Genomic DNA, 23,291 nt, shown 5'->3' on the forward strand with positions numbered 1-23,291 from the left:
ATAAACACTGCTACTTGCCATGTAGCTAACAAAACTTTTCAATCTCTGAATCTATATATTCAGATAATTTGCAGAAATAGGGGCTAATCTGAACTTGCAGAGATTCCAAATTTCTTGTTTTATACTAGATGGGTGTTTGAATATTTTCCCACCAAAAAACATAGCTCCATTATGAACCCTATGCAATTAGGTGAAGACCACATGAAAATTATGTTTTTGTTCCTGTATTGTGGCTCTGCAAATCACAGTTCAGGTGTAACTGATCTTTATTATCACCAACAAAAATGATTAAGAAGTAAATGTACTGGCACATGAATGCAAGAATTCCCATATCAGTGTCCTCCCAGGTGTTCAGTGTAGTAGTTGTTTCCATTTTATGCACAAAATTTCAACATCTAACTCAGTCCTCTCTCTCAGGTGCTGGAAGTTTTGCTATTATATATACTTGCTGCCTGGGCTTCAACCAGATTGCGAACTAGTGTTGATCTCGTACTGCTGTTTATAGCCAAGTTAAATTCCCCACACCTGCTACACACTTTGATGCTCTTTTGTGCTTCAGAGCCCTCACTGATATTCCATAAAGTGCACATTCTCCTATTGTTTCCCAGCACTAGTAGGTGCATTGTCCAATAAGATCTTAATAAATTCAGTGCCAGAATCCAAGCCTTATTTAAACTGTAACTTCCATCCCACTTTATTAGGTTTTCCCACATTTTCATTTCTAAAAATTTCTTAATTACGATGTCCCAGGAACCAGTGTTTGCACCAAGAGCCTGGTCTTACCATATTTCATTTTATGACTGTATTCAAGGCAGTGCTCAAAGGGAATTTGCTTATTTGCTTTAGTCAGGTGTGTTGTTGATGTTCCTTACAACTCCCTTTGACACATCTAATGGTGTTGCATTTATTTATGGAGGCCTAGATCATCTTTAGCGTTACAAAGAAGACTTTTTATCTTTGTTGATAGAAGAAAAATATGCTTGTAGGGCTGCCCACCCTCTTTAGATAAAAATAATTATGGATAAAATAACTTTGGGTACTGGGCCATATCTTTACTAAAACTACTGAACTGCCATCATTTTGGCTGACTTGCTGCAGCCATCTTGAGGGCAGTTCACTGCTGTACACCAGTCCTGTCTTCCTTTATATATTGTTATTTTCAGTTATCTGGTGGATACCAATGTCAAATATCTGAGATGTCATGGGACAGTTTGAAGAGGCTGTTATGGAGAGGTGGGTGTACGATATGCTATTTCTTGTGCTATTCTGGTGGCTGTTTGGAAGGCAGCTTTAGTAGGTGATGGTAGGTGGTTGCATATTGGCTGTCTGTTGCCTGTGCCACTCTGATAAGTGATTGGTAGGGAAACTCTTGTTAGTTGTTGAAAGGCAATGGTAGATCAGCAGCTTGAGCTTGTATCTAGGGGGTGGTGTTTTCCTGCAGCAAGGCATTAAAACTGCATGATAGTTCTCTTGCACTATAGTGTTAAACCCTGGTCAAATGGTGTTGCTAGCTAGTGAACACAAGCAGTTTACCAGACTGGAATCACTGGCAGCAAGGTCATTGGCAACTTGGAACTATCTCCTCCATGTTCATGTCATTGGGGCATTTAATTATTTCAGTAGACTTCCTTATTTTCTTTGCAGTGTTCAGGGCTGCTGAGCAAACATACGAGGTAGGTTTTCAAAAATGGATAGGATGGCCACATTTCTGGTGGTGTTCTGCTACAGCTGATTTGTTGTGCTACCCCTGCCATGTGTGTTGTTTTGGTTGTGGTCTTCAGTCCTGAGACTGGTTTGATGCAGCTCTCCATGCTACTCTATCCTGTGAAAGCCTCTTCATCTCCCAGTACCTACTGCAGCCTACATCCTTCTGAATCTGCTTAGTGTATTCATCTCTTGGTCTCCCTCTATGATTTTTACCCTCCACACTGCCCACCAGTAATAAATTGGTGATCCCTTAATGTCTCAGAACATGTCCTACCAACCGATCCCTTCTTCTAGTCAAGTTGTGCCACAAGCTCCTCTTCTCCCCAATTCTATTCAATACCTCCTCATTAGTTATGTGATCTACCCATCTAATCTTCAGCACTCTTCTGTAGCACCACATTTCGAAAGCTTCTATTCTCTTCTTGTCCAAACTATTTATCGTCCATGTTTCACTTCCATACATGGCTACACTCCATACGAATACTTTCAGAAACGACTTCCTGACACTTAAATCAATACTCGATGTTAACAAATTCCTCTTCTTCAGAAACGCTTTCCTTGCCATTGCCAGTCCACATTTTATATCCTCTCTACTTCAACCATTATCAGTTATTTTGCTCCCCAAATAGCAAAACTCCTTTACTAATTTAAGCGTCTCATTTCCTAATCTAATTCCCTCAGCATCACCCGACTTAATTCGACTACATTCCATTATCCTCTTTTTGCTTTTGTTGATATTCATCTTATACCATGTGTGATGTCTTTAGAAAAAGGAAGAAGAAGTACCATGGAAGCACCATAGAAATTTATATTAACAGCCACGGGTCAGTATCTGCCAGTGTAGTGATGTGTGTCACAAAAACAGACATGCCCATGGATTGCGCAGCAAGGATAGCTGAACTCAGCATTAAATGGACTAGGTGCTGGGTTTTAGTGATTGGCACTGGAGGCATATAGATAAGTTTGGATTTTAAGGCAGGGGTCACTTGTCATGGCCAGAAGCCAGCAGTACCATGACAATGTCAAGGTGATGCCGGACGGTGAGACAACTGGGCTCTGCCAGCTGCAGCCACAGGTTTGAGACCAGGCTGTGCCTGCTATCTGCAGTAAGTACTTCATGGGACTTAGTGTCGCTACTCTGCTGCCTGTGCCTGCCACCAGTGATGCTGATGCTGAGTTCCTAGAGGGTCACAGAGCCACAGCACCAGCCACTAGCCAATTTTTGTCCACGTTCAGCAGGTTGTAACTTGCATACAGAAGACACACACACCACTAGTGTGAATGCATGGGGAGCTGTGGAAAGTTGTAAATGGTGTCGAAGTATGGCATTCTAGGAATTTAAGCAAGGCACAGAATAATTATGTTTTTGAAGTTAAGGATAGTAACGTAGAAGTAGCAGCTCTGACATCCACTGAAATTAGTTAGTCAGGGGTAGCTGTACTGTCAGACAGAATGAGTGTGTGCTGTACTAAAGTAACTGAATGTGAGGATAGCAACATGGGTGATTTAAGTTCAATATGCAATAGTACCTGGCCCACTGGGTGTTAATAGGTCTTGTGTTGAGACCATAGAGCCTGGGATGGATGCACAGCAAAGTGTACATGTACATGTTTATGCAGAGAGGTGAACTGCAGATGATTTTGTTTCTTTAGATACTACAGAGAATACACACAGGACATTATTGATACTTGTGTGGCAGATGTTGTGGCTGAAACAGTACAGGCACACATAGTTCATCAGAAACAGGATGACAAAGGAAAAGGGAGAGGAGACAACTTTGTAACATCTGTGATCAAGTAGACAAGGCTGAATCTGTTGAATAGTGGACACCAGTGAATGTAGTGGAAGCACTAATACTCAGTCACAGCCTTGCAGGGCAAGCAGCTGACGTGTGCAGCAAGTTGTTTACCACACAGCCATTGTCTGATGCACACAAAAGTATAAAGTGGGTGAAAAGTGTAAAGCAAGTCTGAAAGTAAACATTCTGACTGAAAAACCTGCCAAAGTTTACCATCAATGACAGACAGCTGTTTCCATTGTACAGCCATCATGGGCTGCATCCAAACCAATTAAGCTGTGCACAAATGCATTAAGGAGTAGTTAACATGATACAGTGTGACCAGGTACCAGAAAGTTGTTATGGGTGAGCAGGAGTACTGGTAAATCTCTGATTTGGAGGAGAATTCAGCTTTTACTGAGTGCTACAGTAGGAGAAGTAAGTGGGACTACCTGTTGAAGTCTTGTGAATAGTACGACTTTATGTGGTTTTCTTGTAATGATAGTTCTGGGAGTATGTTTTGGGAAGCATAAGGAGAACTGTTGACATGGGGACAAGGTTCCAAAAATTGTTACAAAACAAAGAGTTAAGAAACCACTGAACTGACAGATGGTACGCCAAGTGTAAGAATTTAATGAAGCCAGACCATGTTTTGTTGATGTTTCTCTGTCTAATTCTCATGTATTTGAAACAACGAACTGTCTGGAAGGCAGACCCAGAGCTAATCTGAGTACCTGTGGACTGGTTACCCTGCGTGAGAGATGAAATAGAGATTAAGGGAGGTAGGACGTCAAACGGGCCGACTTGGAGCAGGAGAGGCACCACAGAACATTTTAATTTCCACTGTCTATACTTTTACAAGTAAATTCATAAAACTTTGTCAGCATGACCAGGAAGGATTCAGGATTCACACTCGTAGCAGTGGAACTTCAAAAACATAACAAAATAATTTTTTCTTACATGTGAAATTTCATCATTTTTTCAATTACTACTGGCTGCATTTGTTGCTATAGGTACACTTTCCTTCATAAGTAAGAGAGACTGTTTGGTGAATTTTGCACAGCATACAAACCATACTTACAGGTGTCTGAAACTCTAGAATCTATTTAATTTATGAAAGAATGAATGAGCTGTTGCGTTTTAAACTTTGTGTTTAGAAAAAAATCAAATTTTGTAGTTAATTATCTCAATTTTTACCAGTTTTTAATAGATTTGGAAAATTCTAGAGTTTCATACAGCTGTAAGTATGGTTTGTATGCTGTGCAAAATTCATCAAAGAATCTCTCTTACTTGTGAAGAAAAATGAACCTATAGCAACAAATGCAGCCAACAGTATGTGAAAAAATGAAATTTCATATCTAAAAAAATTATTTTGCTATGTTTTTGCACTTCCACTGCTATTAGTGTGAATCCTGAATCCTTCCTGGTCATGCTGACAAAGTTCTATGAATTTATTTGTGTAAGTATAGACAGTAGAAAATAAAATGTCCTGTGGTGCCTCTCCTGCTCCAAGTCGGCCCATTTGACATCCTACCCCCCTTAATGGAGTCAGGGATTAATACAGTTATTTGCCTGCTAGTTAAGAATACTTGTTTTACAGATTAAGGGTAGAAGTAATTGCAATAGATTAAGGGGCTCAGGTCAGACCTGAGGGACCATGTCTTCTCTATACAGAAGGGCAGTGTAGTGTCACTATCCAGTCTTTAGACAAAAAATTATTGGTGTGTAGTGTCACTATCCAGTCTTTAGACAAAAAATTATTGGTCTTTAACAAAAGTAAGAAGAAGTTGCATGGAAGTGCTATAGAATGTTGCACTAACAGCTGCAGGTCTATAGTCACCAATATGGTGACATGTTGGTCACAATAAAAGACACAGCAGCAGATTGCACAGCAAGGATAGCCAAGTTCAGTGGTAAACACATCTCACAGCAGTAACCTTGTACCAAATAGGGAAGTATCACCCCACCAGGGCAAGTCTCTTGCTGTGACACCAGGTTTTAGTGAAATGAATGTGCCCTGGAGGCATATGAAGAAGTCTGGATTTTAAGGCAGGGATCACTTATCATTGTCAGGAGTTAGCAGTACCACCTCAATGCCAGGGCAACGTCAGACAGTGGGATGACTGGGCTCCACCATATGAAGCCATGGATTCAGGACCAGACTGCAACAGCTGTCTACACCAAGTCCTTTACGGACTTGATGTCATTGCCCAGCCTGCCTGCCATCTGCCCCTGCTGCCACTGACATTGAGTTCCTAGTCAGACATGGTGATGCAGCACCAGCTGCCAGCTGACTCCTGTCCAGACCAAGGGCAGCGAGTTGTAATTTGCACATATCGGATTCCACTTGCCACCACTGCAGCTGTGTGCAAAGCTGAGAGGTCATCTCCTGAGTGGAATGCCATCACAGCAGAACACGAAACACAGCTGACATCTATGTCAATGACCTACAGAGGCTGCTGACCTCAGCAGTGCAAGATGCCATCTCAGCAGCACCAGGCAGAAGCTGCAACTTATGCACCAGCTCCACCAGGGTCAATGTGTAGAGGCAAGCATGGCACACTACATCATGTATCAAAATCAATAGAAGCTCTTTGTACTTGTTAACAGTGTTTGCCCTGGGTCCAACAGCCTGTCACCACCACTCAGTACTACCTGATTGATTCACAACGGGTAACATGTTTCTAAAGGAGTCTACCTGTTTGAAGTCTATGGGTCGCAGTTCTAGCCACTGAATTTTTTTGTGAAGGATGGTGATGGGTTGAGGTGTGGAGATACAGGTAAGTGTTCATGTGTTTTCTATGTACACAGTGACCAGAGATCTGCCTTGCCTTCTCGTAACTAACAAGTTGATGAAAGGTAGTTGCTGGCCTTTCAAGTTCCACTGTGCATTTTATGTTATGATGAATGAACTATCAATTTTCCACGAGCTATTTAAGTTTTTTGTTCCATATGGCCACACCACAAATGTGTTGTCCACATATCAATAAAATCACTAGTTTGAACTTAGCAGCTTCTAGTGCCTTTGCTTGAAAGTACTCCATGTATAAGTTCATCATGAATGGTGGTAATGGACGGACTAGTCACCACCACTTCATCATTTTGTTCATAAAATTTTCCATAAACTGAGCAGGTGTTGCAGTACCAATCAAGAATGCCTGAGAAAGAGGTTGAGACTAACACAGAAGAAGAAAACTGCTTACCTACAATTGCATCTCCAATATCTGGAACAACTGGTAAGTCCCATCTAGTGTATTCCACTTCTGTCAGGAAATATAAAAATTCGTTTCTGAAGTGTTAAAGACAATCTGTGTCTCAAAAAGGAGGGTGATGACCACACTACTCCCTGTGGCACTATTAGAAAAATCGAGGAAAGGTGTAAGGATATCAGTGGCACACCTGACTAAAACCACCAAGAAAATTCATGGTCATTGAGTACTGCTTCGGGTATATAATGAAATGAAATATGTTGAAACCAGTATCATGTTGCAGATACCATGGGACAACATAATTAAGGAGTTTGCTAAAATAAAAGTATCAAAATCCCAATAAATTAGGACAAGATTTCAGTTCAAACAAAAATTGAGGTGTGGCACTCAATTTATTCATATCTTGCTGGGCATCACATGCACCAGAGCAGGAAAATGCTGATAGTAAGAGCATTTCATGGAAATCAGTGAGGACTCTGAAAAACAAAGGAGCATTAAAGGGCACAGTGGACATCATAGGTTGAACTCAGCTATAAGTAATGCCAAGAGACCAAAAACAGTTCACAGTCTGGTTGGAGTCCAGGCAGCAAGTACACATAACAACAAAATTCACAGCACCTGAAGAAGATATCTCAATCAGTCATCAAAATATTGTGCATAATACAGAAACAACTACTTAGTTTGACACCCACAAGTACACTATTATTCAATCACACCAAGGAAACCTGAAATATCACAATTACAGTATCCTAGAATAGGCTCCTGAAAGAGGTACAGTTACCTAATTTAGACAATATGCTCACTGCTCACTTCTGCTGAATAAAAATTTTATTTACTTTATGTTCACTGCACCTAGAAGACAATTCTGGAAGACAACAGGGAGTGAAAATATGCAAAATAAGGTGACATCCTTGTCTTTAGGTCAACACAAGGAGAGACACATCTAAAGGCATAACACACTGAACTGGGTTTCAGGATTAGTGTATCTATGTATTTTTTTCCCATTCTAACTTTTATTCCAGTTGGATCACAAGGAACTTTACACAGTATGTTTCATTTAGTACGACATTTAGAATCCGCTTTTGGTGCTAACAGATCATGATTGTTGGTTTAGAGGTGTATAATACACATCTTTGAGAAATTAAGAATTAATCTGTTACCTGTGAAACATTTGCAGTCGTGCTCAGCTATCATTTAAGTTGTGTCTGCTACATTATGGTTGAGAGCCTTGATTAATATGCTTGTGTTTTCAACAAACATTACAGTGTAGTGATTCAAGAATTTCTGCATAAATTCTAGAACCACTCGGCCTTCTACCATCTCAAACACACGATATTTTAGATATGAGTGCGAGAAAATGGAATCCTATCTACTGTGCATCACATGTTTGTGTGTGCAGGTTGGAAATAAGTCGCAAGGAGAATGTATATGTGGTGGTCGAACTGCACCAACAAGTACTTGTCGGTCAATCCATGGAAGTTTAGTGAAAATGGACAGAAGAACCATGGAGTGTTTATGCTACTCTGTTCTAATTGTGTTTTGACCGTTGTTAGAGTAATGTGAATAGTTGAAAAAGAACTATTAAAAACTTTTGGCTTAGCCTTGGTGAAGGGAAGAAGTGTATTCTGTTTCATGTTGAGAATGGACATGGTTTTTAAGCCAACTTTCTCTCATATGTAACTTATCTCATTTGTAATGCTTGGAGACACAAGAGGCTTACAAAACAATATTTATTTATGTGATGTGTGGAATTTGTAAAATGTAAGAAGTTAAAATATATGTCGTTAATTGAAGCAAATGAAACTTGGTATATCTACTTATTTGTATAAGTAGAAAGAGTTTTAAGAAATTCCTGTACCTAGCAGCATTCTTCAGAGAAGTGAAAGAGAATTTGCAGCAGCAGGCCAGCCAGCAGGAAAGTCTGGTAAAACACCTCAAGTAAGTCATCTCGTAAAAGACTTGGAAGTTTGCATACATACTTCAACACTTCAAGTCATCTAAACCGTTAGAACAGTTGCATGAATGCATGGTGTCTGTTCTTTCAAACATGTCCAAAAGAAGAGACACCACGTGAAATCTGAAGCTGTGATACATATTATGTATGTTGAAGATGGAGGGGGAGAGATAGGAAAGGAAATGAAAGGAAAGGGCTATTGATATCAACAGTGGTGAGTGAAAATGTGTGCCAGACCAGGATTCAAATCCAGGATCTCCTGCTTACTAGGCAGTCATATTAATGCTGCACCACCCTGACAAATTACTTGTCACAACTGCACAGACTATCTCACCCAACATGCATTCCCATCTAGTGCCACCTGTCTACATTTCCTGTCCATGCCTCTGTTGGCACTAATTTGAGATTCTTCCAGGAGGTCAAACATCATCATGCATCCACAATGAAGGTGGTGGATTCATTCACCTTGATGAGCAATGAATCCACCACCTTCATTGCAGATGCACAATAATGTCCGACCTGCAGGAATCTCAAAGTAATGAGCATGGAAGACTGCAGATAGGTGTCATCAGATGGAAATGTGGGTCGGCTGAGGGGCATGCTGAGATAGTCTGTGCAATCAACACTGAGTCTGTATGGCACAGTGGTTAATGCAACTGCCTAAGAAGCAGGAGATCTCAGGGTTGAACCCCAGTCCAGCAGATATTTTCACTCGTTATCACTGATTCTGAATAATTCCTGATGCAGTTGACATCAATAGTCCCTTCCCTTCCCTTTTCTTTCCACTCTCCCCCCTCAACTTTAAACTTACACAAAACATTACAGCTTTCAAACTGCCTCTTAAAGTCATTGAAAGATAATTTATGTAGCTTAGAGCCCAGTACCAATCCATACAGCACTCCATATGTAATGTTTCCCCATTCTGAGGCTATTTTCAATATTATGACACATTCTGCTCTCTGTTAAGAAAAAAAGACTCTTTGCAAGCAAGAAGGATGAGCAGTAGCCACCCAGCTGGAAACCCAAGTGCTTTTTATAAGCAATTTACACCATATTGCACACCATGTACAATGGGCAGAAACTGTCTGCTTGAAATGCTGGAGATCAAAAGAACATCCTGAACAGCTACTGAATGTGGGAAAAAACTGTCTTTACCAACTACTCACCTAATCTTTGCAATAACTTAAATAGTTCTAGATATAAATGTTTCATCTTCAAGGTATACTATTGGTTTATAAATAGAAACTAGTTTATGTTAGCTTTTAAGACTGTTCAGATTGACGTAAGCAAATAATTGTGAAAGTGTTGTATGTTACTGTGCTGTATGTGTCAGACAATGAAAATATCAACAAAAATGTAAGTAAGCACACTTCAAAAATGACTAATCATTCTTATTATTTAATGTACACACTGTAACATATTTATCTTCCTGAGCAGGCATGTTTTTCAAAACAGAACCTCGCAGCAAAGGAAACTAACCTCACATCATATTAATTACACTGTAAAAGTAACTGTAAGTGCATCTGATGATGGCAGCATGCTCCCAAAAGGCATCATGCTAATAAAATATTAGTAACAAGTGACTGTTGCAATATATATTATTTCATAAAACTCACACAGATTTTATTTACTCTGTACGTCCTGCTACTCTCAGACCAGATTGACTGACCAATCAGATTTTATTAAGTTGTTCCCCACTATAAATGGATTAGCCCAAGTATTTATTTACTTTAGTATTCTATGATTGCAAGTATATTATTTTGTATATTTAGTATCACCATGTCAGTACTCTGATGACTAAATTCTTTGCTGTTCAGGATTGTACAATACTATTATGCACAGCAACATCTTTGACAGTAATGCTGGATGTGGGTGAATTACATGAAACTTGCATGACAAAAATACATAATTAGAGAAACAACACGTAAGGGCAATTGCTGCTTCATCTTCTGTGTGGAAGCTATTAGACTCAGCACTTATAATACAGGGGTTCATAAATTCATTATATGAAAGTAACCTTTAATTGCGAAAAGGCTAAACAAGTTACAGAAATGGTTGATACAGCACTGTATTCACTATATCTTCAAGTTTTATTTCCACTGAACACTGTTAGTTTCTGACATTCCCATTAGGTGCCATGCACGTAAAAGTTATTCCAAAAGTCATAATGGAGCCATAACAGTTGAGAGTGTGCACAGTATTGTTTATGGTTTCATGAATCCAAATCCATTACTACAGTTCAGAGATGATTCCAGACTAAATATTGCCAGCCACCACCTCAATTCCAACTGTTACAGATTGGTACAATCATTTCACCAAAACTGGATGTGTATCACATAGAATTCTGGGTTAAGGTCAGCCAGCAATCTGTGACACAGCAGTTGAACAAGTTTGGCAATCTTACATTTGTAGTCTGGGTAACTCAAAGAGCTGTGCCAGCTTAGAATTGAATGTGGCTTGCATTGCAGTGTGAATGGTATTATGGAAATGCTTGCATTCAACTCCTACTACCTGAAACTGTTGCAGGCTTTAAGACAAACTGACAAAGAAAAATGAGCTGAGTTTTCTGTAGAAATGTTTAACAAAATATAGACTGAAGATGATTTTCTTAATAAAACTGTGTTCATTGGTGGGGACACCTTTCATACCTGCAGCAAAAGGAGTCAGCATGTTCAGATGTGGGGTGAGTACAAACCATGTCACATAATTGAACACGTTCAGGACTCAACTAAGGTAAACATTTCTTGTGCTGTAAGCTTTAACAAGACTTACAGTCCTGTCTTTTCCGCCAAGTCAGCTCAAACTGGCATATCATACCTAGAAATGCTTGAACTTTACTTGATGGCTCAGTTACAACATAATATGGGCACAGAATTTATTTTACAGCAAGACAGCATACCATCACATAATCTTTGTGAAGACATCCCGTACCTCCACAGGAATTTACTGCCTTGGATTGGATGTGGTGGAACAATATCCTGGCCACTGTGATCACCTAATTTAACCCCAATAGACTTCAGTGGGCTTACATTAAAGACAATGCCTGTTCCTCTGTTTCCTGGATAAATCACTGAGCTGTGACAATGGATAACACAAGCAGTTGCCACCGTACATCAAGACGTTAAGGAAACTGATTACAGATGGGACATTTGTAGTGTTATAAAAGGTAGCCACACTCAACATCTGTAAATAAAACTTGGAGATATACTGCATTCAATGCTATATCAAACATTTCTGTGAGTTATTCACTTTTTTCACAATCAAAGGTTACTTTTGTACAACAAACTACCCTGTACATGAATTATGCTTGATTAGTATCTGAAGATGGCTCTGCCAAAACATAGTATTAATAATGACCATCCATACAAACCAGTCAGGAATCATTTGTTGAATTGGAACACATTCACAGACTAATATTTGGAATTAATTTCCTTTATTAACAAAAATGACATATTTCAATGTCCTCTATTCATTGCCACACCATTAACCATTTTTACTTTACTCACGCATGTGACTAGCAGACTGATACTGGTAGGCATGAAGTGGTTGCTGTTGCATGTGCTGTGTTTGCCTTTCATCTCCCTGCAGGACTTGCTGCTTATGAACTTGGGAGGGCAGCTGCTGCTGTGAAGGTCCATAGCGAACTGGTGGTGCTTCAGGATGCATTTCCACTTGTTGGTATACTGGGGGACTGAGCGTTGGCGGTGGTGGTGGAGGTGGTGGTGGTATTGTTGTGGCTACAGTAAAGTAAAATAGATTTTCCAAGTTACATGAGAACAGCCAGATCAACTGCAGGGTATTTCCTGCCTGGATCAGTAATAAATTTACTCTGTGATCTAAATGGAAAGCACATTTTAATTTCCTGAATAATCATACTTTTACCAGAAACTGTAATGGCATATATAAACATGCATAACTTTAAGTATAATGAAACAACTAATAGGTGCAGTCTAAAAGAGGGGGCTCTCTACCAGCAGTATTCAAACTTTCTTACAAGTCACCAATTTGCTGTGATTCTTGGCATCTGATTTTTCTTTCAATAACATATCTAATGTCAAATATGAATGCAATGATGCAAATTTTCAAGAGATAGAATATCAAAACAAGGCATGTAATATGACCAGGGTCAACAAGTCAGAAACAACCAAGGAAAACAATAGTGCTGTTTAATGAGACATGACAAAACATTTTGGACTTCGTTTAAAAATTTTGAGTGGGTTGAAATATGTAATGATTATTAATACGTTTTGATCCTACTCTGAAAATAATTAACCTAGAACTCTTTAAGAAATCTACGATTTAAAGTAGTGCCACTTTATCAACATGAAAAAAAGTCATTAAATGTAAGGATCTAAGATATAGTTACTAGTGAAATACAAATGTGTTCTAAATGCATGAAAGTGAATGAGTTGGTAAGAAATCACATATCACTTAAGGTTTTGAACTCACTCTGATACTGTATTAGCACATACATTCAGATGCTGCACAGAATGTAGGATGTAGGTACTCTTTAGTTCCAGTTTGTGTAATTTTTTATAAGCCCTAATATTTTAACTTGTATAAGTTTAATTTTAATTTCTATATACAGTTTGTATTTAATATACATAATACATAGTTTGCATATGTTTGTGTAATATGTGAAAGCACAATATTTGCAACATTCAGATAACACAGAAATAGTAAAATCAATCATAAATATTATCCCCTAATTTAATATGTTGTCAATGCAAAGAGCAAACTCGGTATAGCTACACATTCAACAGAATCTTGCTACTCTTCAAGAAGAGTGATGCCTTAAACTATTGAGCAAGATGCTAGCTGGTGCATTTCACCCTCCAAGTGCAGTAAAATCCTCAAATAGCACAGTCAAATATACCATACATTCAGATATAATGCAATATAAAAATTTTATTACAGTCTGCATATACCCCTCTATCTTCAAACCTTGAAAACAATAACCAAAAAGATTAAGGGTAACTAAACTGCACTTTCAGTTTGTCTTAGTATCATTATATCAGGATTGGCCCTGAACAAAAACCTGAGTATCTCTCTCTCTCTCTCTCTCTCTCTCTCTCTCTCTCTCTCTCTCTCTCTGTGTGTGTGTGTGTGTGTGTGTGTGTGTGTGTGTGTGTGTGTGTGTGTGTGTGTTGCAGAAATGAAAAAGATATTCAGTGAGTGATAAACTAAAAATAATTGATTGTGTGAAACATGGTGATACAAAGGCAATACTCAAGAAAGGAAATAGCAGTAATCCACTGCATTACAGAACTATATCACTAATGTTGATTTACAGTAGGATTCTGGAACACACATGAAGTCCGTTCAAAAAATTCTGGAACTTTCATAATTTCTTGTTACTGGTGTGTTGGAACAAATTGTGCTTGACACCCGTGCACATGGCTGTGTTTTATGTGTAGCAGCCGTATGTTCCATTGTTGCATGTCTGTTAGTTATTGTTCAGTGCCATATGGAGTAGAATGTAAAGTCACACATTTTGCGAATTTCAAGATGCAGAGAAGCAACGCATCTGCATTACATTTTGTGTGAAACTCCAGAAAAGCTCTACAGAGACAGTGAATAGTGAATAGTATTTTATTCATCTCATAACATACAATTTCTAATCATATGATTAGTGTACAGGAGACACGTCAAAAAATGGATAACACAACTTAGGCCTAATTGATACAAAGAATTTTAACATTAATACACTCCTGGAAATTGAAATAAGAACACCGTGAATTCATTGTCCCAGGAAGGGGAAACTTTATTGACACATTCCTGGGGTCAGATACATCACATGATCACACTGACAGAACCACAGGCACATAGACACAGGCAACAGAGCATGCACAATGTCGGCACTAGTACAGTGTACATCCACCTTTCGCAGCAATGCGGGCTGCTATTCTCCCACGGAGACGATCGTAGAGATGCTGGATGTAGTCCTGTGGAACGGCTTGCCATGCCATTTCCACCTGGCGCCTCAGTTGGACCAGCGTTCGTGCTGGACGTGCAGACCGCGTGAGACGACGCTTCATCCAGTCCCAAACATGCTCAATGGGGGACAGATCCGGAGATCTTGCTGGCCAGGGTAGTTGACTTACACCTTCTAGAGCACGTTGGGTGGCACGGGATACATGCGGACGTGCATTGTCCTGTTGAAACAGCAAGTTCCCTTGCCGGTCTAGGAATGGTAGAACGATGGGTTCGATGACGGTTTGGATGTACCGTGCACTATTCAGTGTCCCCTCGACGATCACCAGTGGTGTACGGCCAGTGTAGGAGATCGCTCCCCACACCATGATGCCGGGTGTTGGCCCTGTGTGCCTCGGTCGTATGCAGTCCTGATTGTGGCGCTCACCTGCACGGCGCCAAACACGCATACGACCATCATTGGCACCAAGGCAGAAGCGACTCTCATCGCTGAAGACGACACGTCTCCATTCGTCCCTCCATTCACGCCTGTCGCGACACCACTGGAGGCGGGCTGCACGATGATGGGGCGTGAGCGGAAGACGGCCTAACGGTGTGCGGGACCGTAGCCCAGCTTCATGGAGACGGTTGCGAATGGTCCTCGCCGATACCCCAGGAGCAACAGTGTCCCTAATTTGCTGGGAAGTGGCGGTGCGGTCCCCTACGGCACTGCGTGGGATCCTACGGTCTTGGCGTGCATCCGTGCGTCGCTGCGGTCCGGTCCCAGGTCGACGGGCACGTGCACCTTCCGCCAACCACTGGCGACAACATCGATGTACTGTGGAGACCACACGCCCCACGTGTTGAGCAATTCGGCGGTACGTCCACCCGGCCTCCCGCATGCCCGCTATACACCCTCGCTCAAAGTCCGTCAACTGCACATACGGTTCACGTCCACGTTGTCGCGGCATGCTACCAGTGTTAAAGACTGCGATGGAGCTCCGTATGCCACGGCAAACTGGCTGACACTGACGGCGGCGGTGCACAAATGCTGCGCAGCTAGCGCCATTCGACGGCCAACACCGCGGTTCCTGGTGTGTCCGCTGTGCCGTGCGTGTGATCATTGCTTGTACAGCCCTCTCGCAGTGTCCGGAGCAAGTATGGTGGGTCTGACACACCGGTGTCAATGTGTTCTTTTTTCCATTTCCAGGAGTGTATGAACTTTTATTTTTCTTTCCTCCCTTCTGTGAAGGACAGCTGCATTTACACACAAGACTATGTGTAAATTTATCCTGCTCAAATGTTCAGTTCATCCTTCACGAACTCCTCAACAGTGTAGTAGCAGCGTTTGACAAGTATATCATATAGCTTTGTTTTCAGTGTCTCTAGCTTCATACTCAGAACATTCTTTCCTTTTAGCTTGTTATGGATTTTCATTGCCATATACTGAGGAGACTGCGCATATAGGTTTAACCGATGAGTGGGAAGCATAAAATTGTCTTTGTTTCTTGTGTTATATGAGTGACTGAAACAGTTTTTTTTGAATAACTCTAAATTGTTATGTAGAAAGATGATAATATCATAGATTTATAAGGAGGGAACTGTTAATAACTGTTGTTTTTCAAATAGTGGGCGACATGATGTCCTCGGATGGGCAGTACACATGTTCCTTATTATTCTTTTCTGTAGATTTAGTATGCGCAATATATTGCTTGAATTTCCCCAAAAAATAATACCGTACCTTACAACTGATTGAAAGTAGCTCTGGTATGCAATTTTCCTTGTATTCATGTCTGTTGCACCAGCTAATATTTGCTTAGCAAATGCAAAGCTACATAATTTGCTTAACAGGTAGTCAACATGTTTATTCCAATTTAAATTTTTATCTAGGTTTAACCCTAAAAACTTTACAGAATCTACTTCTTCTATATCCTGATTTTTATGAGTTATTTTAATTTCTTGGGGCTTTGACTGTTTTGTTCTGAACTGGACTATGTGGGTTTTGGGGATGTTCAATCTTAATCCATTCAGCTGGAACCATGTTTCTAGTTTGTTCATTGTGTTTATTATGCAGAAAGGCTGCAGTGATGAGTGTTTAAGCCATACTCAGTGTTACAAATGCTTCACACAGTTTAAAAATGGCCAGATGGATGTTAAAGATAACCCTCTTTCGGGATGCCCTTTGATGTTTACCGACGACACTCATGTCAGGAATGTTAACAAAACTGTGCATGCCAATCGAAGACTTGACTGAGAGGTTGCAGAACGATTTAAAATTTCAGCTGGATCATGTCATGAAATCCTGACACAACATCTTCGAATGCATTGTGTTGCTGCAAATTTGTCCCATGGCTCATGAGTCAAGGTCAGAAAGACCTTCACTTTGCAAGCTGAAAGAGCTTTTGGATTGTGCAGATGAGAACAAGAAGTTCCTTAAGATAATCATAACTGGTGATGAGACGTGTGTCTACAGTTACAATATTGAGACCATGGTTCAGTCTTCAGAATGGATAGGGAAAGGTTCTCCACGACAATAATAAAAAAGCTCGTCAGGTCAGGTCAAATGTCAAAGCCATGCAAATAGTTTTCTTTGACTCTGAAGGATTAGGTCATCATGAATTCATGTCACAGGGACAAACTGTTAATTTATGGTGTTACCAGGATGTGTTGCGACATCTGTGAGAGGGAAAAAGCCTGAAATGTGGTGAGACAATTCATTACTCTTGCATCACTATAACCCACCTGCACAGTCATCTCTGTTGATGTGTGTCTATTGCACAAAAAACAAAATCACTGTGCTACCTCATCCTCTGTACTCTCCAGACCTCACCCATTGGGTTTTTCTTTCTTTTTTTTTTATTTTCAAAACTCGAAAATCCCATTGAAGGGATAAAGATTTGCAATGACAGACAAGATAAAAGAAAATTTGCAAATGGCGCACAGTGCGATCCGGCAATAGGTGCATAAAGGCTGCCTCCAGAAGTGGAAATGGCACTGGGAGTGGTGTATCATTGCGGAGATGAGTATTTCGAAGGAGACCATGCACAATAAGTAAAATGTAAGCATACAAGAATTTGTGGACAAAGTTATAGAATTTTTTGAACAGACCTCGCATTGTATTTGAACTTTATGAATTACATTGAAGAAAAAGATTTATTAACAGATAGTTAACACAGATTTGAAAAACATCTTTCTTGTTTAACACCACTAGCTCTTTATACTGACAAAGTAATGAGCACTATCGATGAAAGATGTCAAATTGCTTTCATATCTTTTGATTTCCAGAAGACTTTTCACACTGTTCCCCATAAGAGACTTCTAATTAACATTTGTGCCTGTAGAGTACTGTGTTAGTTGTGTGACTAGATATGCAATTTCCTGTCATAAAGGTCACATTTTGTAGTCATCAAGTAAAACAAAAGTGATGTCTGGCACCATTAGAAGATGTAGTAGATGCACAAGTACTAAAGAACCTGCCTACTTTACACTCATCTGTCCTCTTCTAGGGTATTGCTGCACCATGTGGGATCTTCATAACATTGATTGATGGAGGAAATCAAAAAATTCAAAGAAGGGCAGCTGATTTTGTATTATCCTTAAATACAGGAGAGTGTGCCATGGATATGATACCCAAATTTGGGTGGAAATCATTAAAACAAAGACTTTTTCATTGCATGAAAATTTTCTCATGAAATTTATATCACCAACTTTCTTCTACAAATCTGAAAATATTTTGTTGGCGTCTACTGGCACAGGGAGAAATGTTCAGCGTAATAGAATAAGAGAAATCACAGCATGTGCAGAAAGGTTTGCGTGTCGTTTTTCCCATGGGCTTTTCAAGAATAGAATGGTAGAGAAATAGCGTGAAAGTGGTTCAATGAACTCTCTGCCCAGGTACTCAATTATGAATTGCAGGTAGTCATGTAGATGTGGGGAAGTAAAGAAAAGGAGTGAAACCACAAAATGACAGTGAGCTTGATGAATGTGTTTATAGATGGCTTTTAATAAAGCAAAGTAAAGGTGTGCCACTTTCCAGGCCAATTATTGAAGCATGAGCTGCAAAATTCCACTTTTATTTATATAACAAAAAAGACATGATTGCTCTTATTTGATGGTTTTAAGGGCAGATATTTCACAAATGAATAAGTCAAATGAAGGATAAGGAAGGTCTAGCAATGGTGAATCTGCTTCATAATTTCTTGAAGTTCTACATTGTGAATGGGTACATAAAACTTGTAATGATCAGGTGTCTGTTGACCATTGCAGCTTTTGTGTAACAATACTATGAGCCTATTTTGTGCCCCTCACATTGCTGGCACTGCATCAATGGTAACGGAGATAAACATGCCTCAGTTCAGGCCAACGGCTTCAATTGCCTCTTCAACAGTTTGCAGCAAGTCGATTGCTCTCTTTGTGTCTTTCATTGCCACCAAATCTAACATTTCTTCTTTCATGTGCAAATTTATGTTGACTCCACAACATACATTCAAGTTGCGTTGTGTCCAAAATGTCGATCAAATCATCCACAGCAATCGAGAATGCAACAAACTTGCTATGATTGTCAGTTATTTGCATTTGTATTTGTATTTCTTTATTCATGCTGTAAATCATGATTAAGTGCAGAGTTTTTATAAGTGATATAGGATAAGTCAGGTTTGATGTTGTACATACAAGTTTATACTTACTGTGATTTAGAAAACAACAATTGGTACATGTTGAATACTAATAACATATTATGGTTAAGAATAATTATGTGATCATTTAGAATGTATTTTCTTGGTGCTCCAAAAACTCAGAAAAAGAATAGAAGCAGTGGTCAAGCAAGTACTCCTTTAGTTTCACTTTAAACTTAGATAAATTTAGTATCTGTTTCAGGTAGAATGGAATGTGATTATATAATTCCAATATGACACTAAAAATATTTGTACTTTCTGTATTGACATCCAGGTAATGCTTCCACCTAGTATCATGAGCATGGAAACCACAATTATGATTGAAGATACTGTCTTCTTTTAAAATGCTTATTTTTATGAAGATTAGTACTTTACAGATATATAAACAAGGAAGGGGCAGTATACTGAGACTTATAAATATTGGTCTACATGAATCTCTGTATTTATAATGTGTTGTTATGCTAACAATCTTTTTTTGTAGCCCACATATTTTTCTGCTACATATAGAGTTCCCCCAAAATATAGTTCCATACATCAGTAGTGAATGGGTACTACTGTGGTACATTGTGACCACTAATGCATGTCCTGGATTTTACAGGAGGATTCTTACAGCATATGTAGGTGTATTTAACTTTTTATTTACATTATTCATGTGTTTCTCCCATTTCAGATTATCCTGGATAGGTGTACCTAAAAATTTTGTCATATTCACAGATGAGACGGTTTTTCCATCAATGTTAAAAATCAGTCTTGCCAAATGGTGTTCCTGTGAAAGTGTCGAAATTGATTGACACAGTTTTTTCAGAACCGATTATTAGCTTATTTGTTCAAAACCATTGTGTTAATCATGTACCACATCTGCAGTTGTTTTTTGTAGACTGTCTTCATCACATGACCTAATTAGGATATTTGTGCCATCTGCAAAAAGTACTGTTATTCCTTTTAGTTAATTATTGTTATTGATCATTAACATAAAGAATGGAACAAATGGGCCTAAGGACTGATCCTTAAGGGATTCCGTATCTGATTTTTTTGTGCATTACTATGAAAATTAGAAATTGATTGCATTTTTGTATCTTGTATTTTATTTAAGTGTTCTGTTGACAAATCATAAAGGTAGGAGGGGATCCGTCTGTTTGGTATGCCTCGTAGTCTGTAATTATGTAGCTTCTGCAACAGAATGTAATGATCAATTACATTAAAAGCTTTACTATGGTCAAGTAATATGCCAGAAACATGTTGCCTATTATTAACTGCTGTTAGAGTTCATCTAGTAATGTAAAACTAGCTGACTGAGTTGATCTGCCAGTTCTGAATCCATGTTGTGTATCACTTATTATCATATCTTTATTTAGGAAAGCTGTTAGTCTTCTAGGAATCAGTTTTTCAAGAATCTTGCCAAAGCCTGACAGTACTGATACAGGCCTACAGTTTGCAGCCTCAAATTTGTCTCCTCACTAGTAAACTCTCAGTGATGATTGAAAATATCTAATAATTGTTCTATTATTAACACTACACTTGCTTTGATGATAATAGCTGGTATTTCATCAGCAACAGTAGAATATTTATTGGGTGATCTTTTAATGACCATAAATAATTACTTGGGTGTTATTGGAGACATGAATAGAGTTCCTGTATAAATATTTGAATCTGAATGTAGTGTACTGCTGTCTGTTTCTGAGCTGTAATTTTTAGTAATCAGGTGTTGTGGTGTATCTGAAAAGTTGCTATTAAATTAGCTACATCTGTAGGGTCAGTTATTTTATTGTTATTTTCATTAAGTTCTATGTTGTGGTCTGACGAGTAGTACCTGTTACTTTTTTTATGATATTCCAGGTTGCTTTAGTCTTGATCTGTAATTTTCGATTTGATTGTTGTTTTCCATCTTCTTTGCTTTTGATATAACTTGCTACAAATTCGCTATATCATTTAAAATAATTAATAAAAATGGGACTGGGTATTCATATAATTTTCTTTTGTTCTGGCACAATATTTTTAAGCCTGCTGGGATCCATTAATTGGATTCTGCATTGAATTTATTACTGATGTTTGTTTACAAAAAGCTATTTCACAAAAATGTTTATACATGACCATAGATTTATCGAACTTGTCATCTGTGTTATTTGATCTGTGGACATCATTCCAGTTGGCTGTTTGCAAGAGAGAACAAAGGTGATCTACATTTTCATCACTGAACTACCTGACATTAGCTCTAGTTTTTTTGGAATTTTATGTCTCCTGGAACAGCTGTTGTTAGTATTTTGGCATGGTGATTACTAAGACCAATGTTTACAATGTTGTTGCAGGTATATTTATCTGTACTTCCAAAAACCTGCTCAATGGTTGTTATAGAAGTACTAATTGTACAAGTTTGGTAAGTTACAATTGGTTTTCATTTAAAGGACTTCAGTAAATCTTTAATTTCATCTCTAAATTTATTCGGTTTGGAGAAATCAAAACTGAAATCTCCGCATACGAAAATATTTTTCTTGAGAGTGTTGAAATTCTCTAACAGCTCTCCCATATTATTACGAAAACTTTTTTTATCGCCACACAGATGATAACTATTTTAGTTTGACAGTTCTACGTCTCTTTCTCTGGATAATTATCACATCTGGTTATATTGATTAATTTTTTTGACATAAATGCAGCTACCACCATGCCTGAGTATTTTGCTACAAAATGTGGCTGCTAATCTGAACTGAGGTAAGTCTGTCAGTTCTAACATGTTACTGTTCAACCAGTGCTCAGTGAAACATAAATCAGAAGTATCATTCAAATCGTTTAACAAGATTTCTTTTTCATTCAGCTTATTAGAAAGAGACTGAGCATTCTGATGGGGCAATTTAAAGCTTGAACTACGGATTTGATTGAGTCGTGCTTGACCACTAACCTCTTTTTTTGATCTAGCGTTGTTAACTGAAAAGAATCGTCGTCCTTTTGAGAGATGAGTGACGTCTTCCTGGTAGCTGGTTCTCTGGGATCTGGATCTTGTCATTCTTGTGCTGTGGTGCTTCAAATTATAATTCATTTGTCAAGAAGCATTTGTTTCATTTTCGGCACTTTTATCTCACTAGCTTTCAAACTGTATTTATTCTGTTAGGACACTGACATATTTAAGCAGACTTGGTGCTTGAAAGATTAATGCACTTATTTTGTACAACTGCTAATTTTAATTGTTCCTTCCCCTGTCTGTTATAGCGAAAACCGTGACGTAATAATTTATCACGTGACAGTCCTTCCATGTCAATGTTTATGGATATTTTGCTTTTGCTTTTGCTTTGCCATGTTAGCTATACGACAAGTTATTTGTCGTGAAATACTAACTTCGGAAGGCTTTCGTACCTCTAATGGCACCGCGAGTTCCGCTCTGTGAACAATGCACTCCATAATGAACTCGCCATGGCTGAAAGATTTATCAGATCTGATAATTCAGAGCGCTGTTTTTGCAGCTTGCTTTCAACGGCGGGCCGCTGCAGATGGTTGCCGGCTAGAAATAAGATACAACAGAACGGATTATATGATCATTGGATTTCTGCAAGCACATATGTATAAATAGAAACGGCACAAACACAATGATTTTATCGTTGAGATCGGCTCGCTGTGCAGCAGAGCATCTCTTTAGGTCCGCCAACTTGTTTTCCCTTTCATCGTCAACTAAATCTTTAAATTCCTTGTGGGTTGTGGTGCACTGCCGTTCTATAACATATTTGCGCTGCCTGGCGATTATGCGACTGCATAACAGACGCTAAGAATTTTCATGAACAAATAGCGCCGCATCGCCCTGCTGAACAGAATGTCGCGTCATTATCGAGCATTTCAGCGAAGTACCAAACAAAACCGAGACACACCGAGCACATCGAGGCCCACACATCGTGCACGCATGCAGTTTGGGGTGCCATGCCCGGCCCTGATTTACACCAACAATCACTTCACAAAAGAAGTCAATACGGATCGCCAAGCGACAAACAGCATATTGACGTCAAAACAGGAAACATTCTGACCACTTCTAGAGCTATATTTTCACCTGGTAGCAGCACACTACGCTAGCGCACCGA

General features: G+C 39.1%; 1 protein-coding gene across 1 annotated transcript in view; it reads right to left on the minus strand.

The window, feature by feature from the left end:
• The window catches only part of LOC124802718 (transcription factor mef2A-like), a 619,300-nt gene that overhangs the window by 125,242 nt on the left and 470,767 nt on the right, over window positions 1-23,291 (minus strand). The window contains exon 3 of the mRNA XM_047263686.1: window positions 12,154-12,384. Within this exon, the coding sequence (XP_047119642.1) occupies window positions 12,154-12,313 (160 nt within the window). The 5' untranslated portion in view covers window positions 12,314-12,384. The remainder of the gene's footprint in view (window positions 1-12,153; window positions 12,385-23,291) is intronic.

This window comes from Schistocerca piceifrons, chromosome 6, assembly GCF_021461385.2.
Source record: "Schistocerca piceifrons isolate TAMUIC-IGC-003096 chromosome 6, iqSchPice1.1, whole genome shotgun sequence".
Lineage (NCBI taxonomy): Eukaryota > Metazoa > Arthropoda > Insecta > Orthoptera > Acrididae > Schistocerca > Schistocerca piceifrons.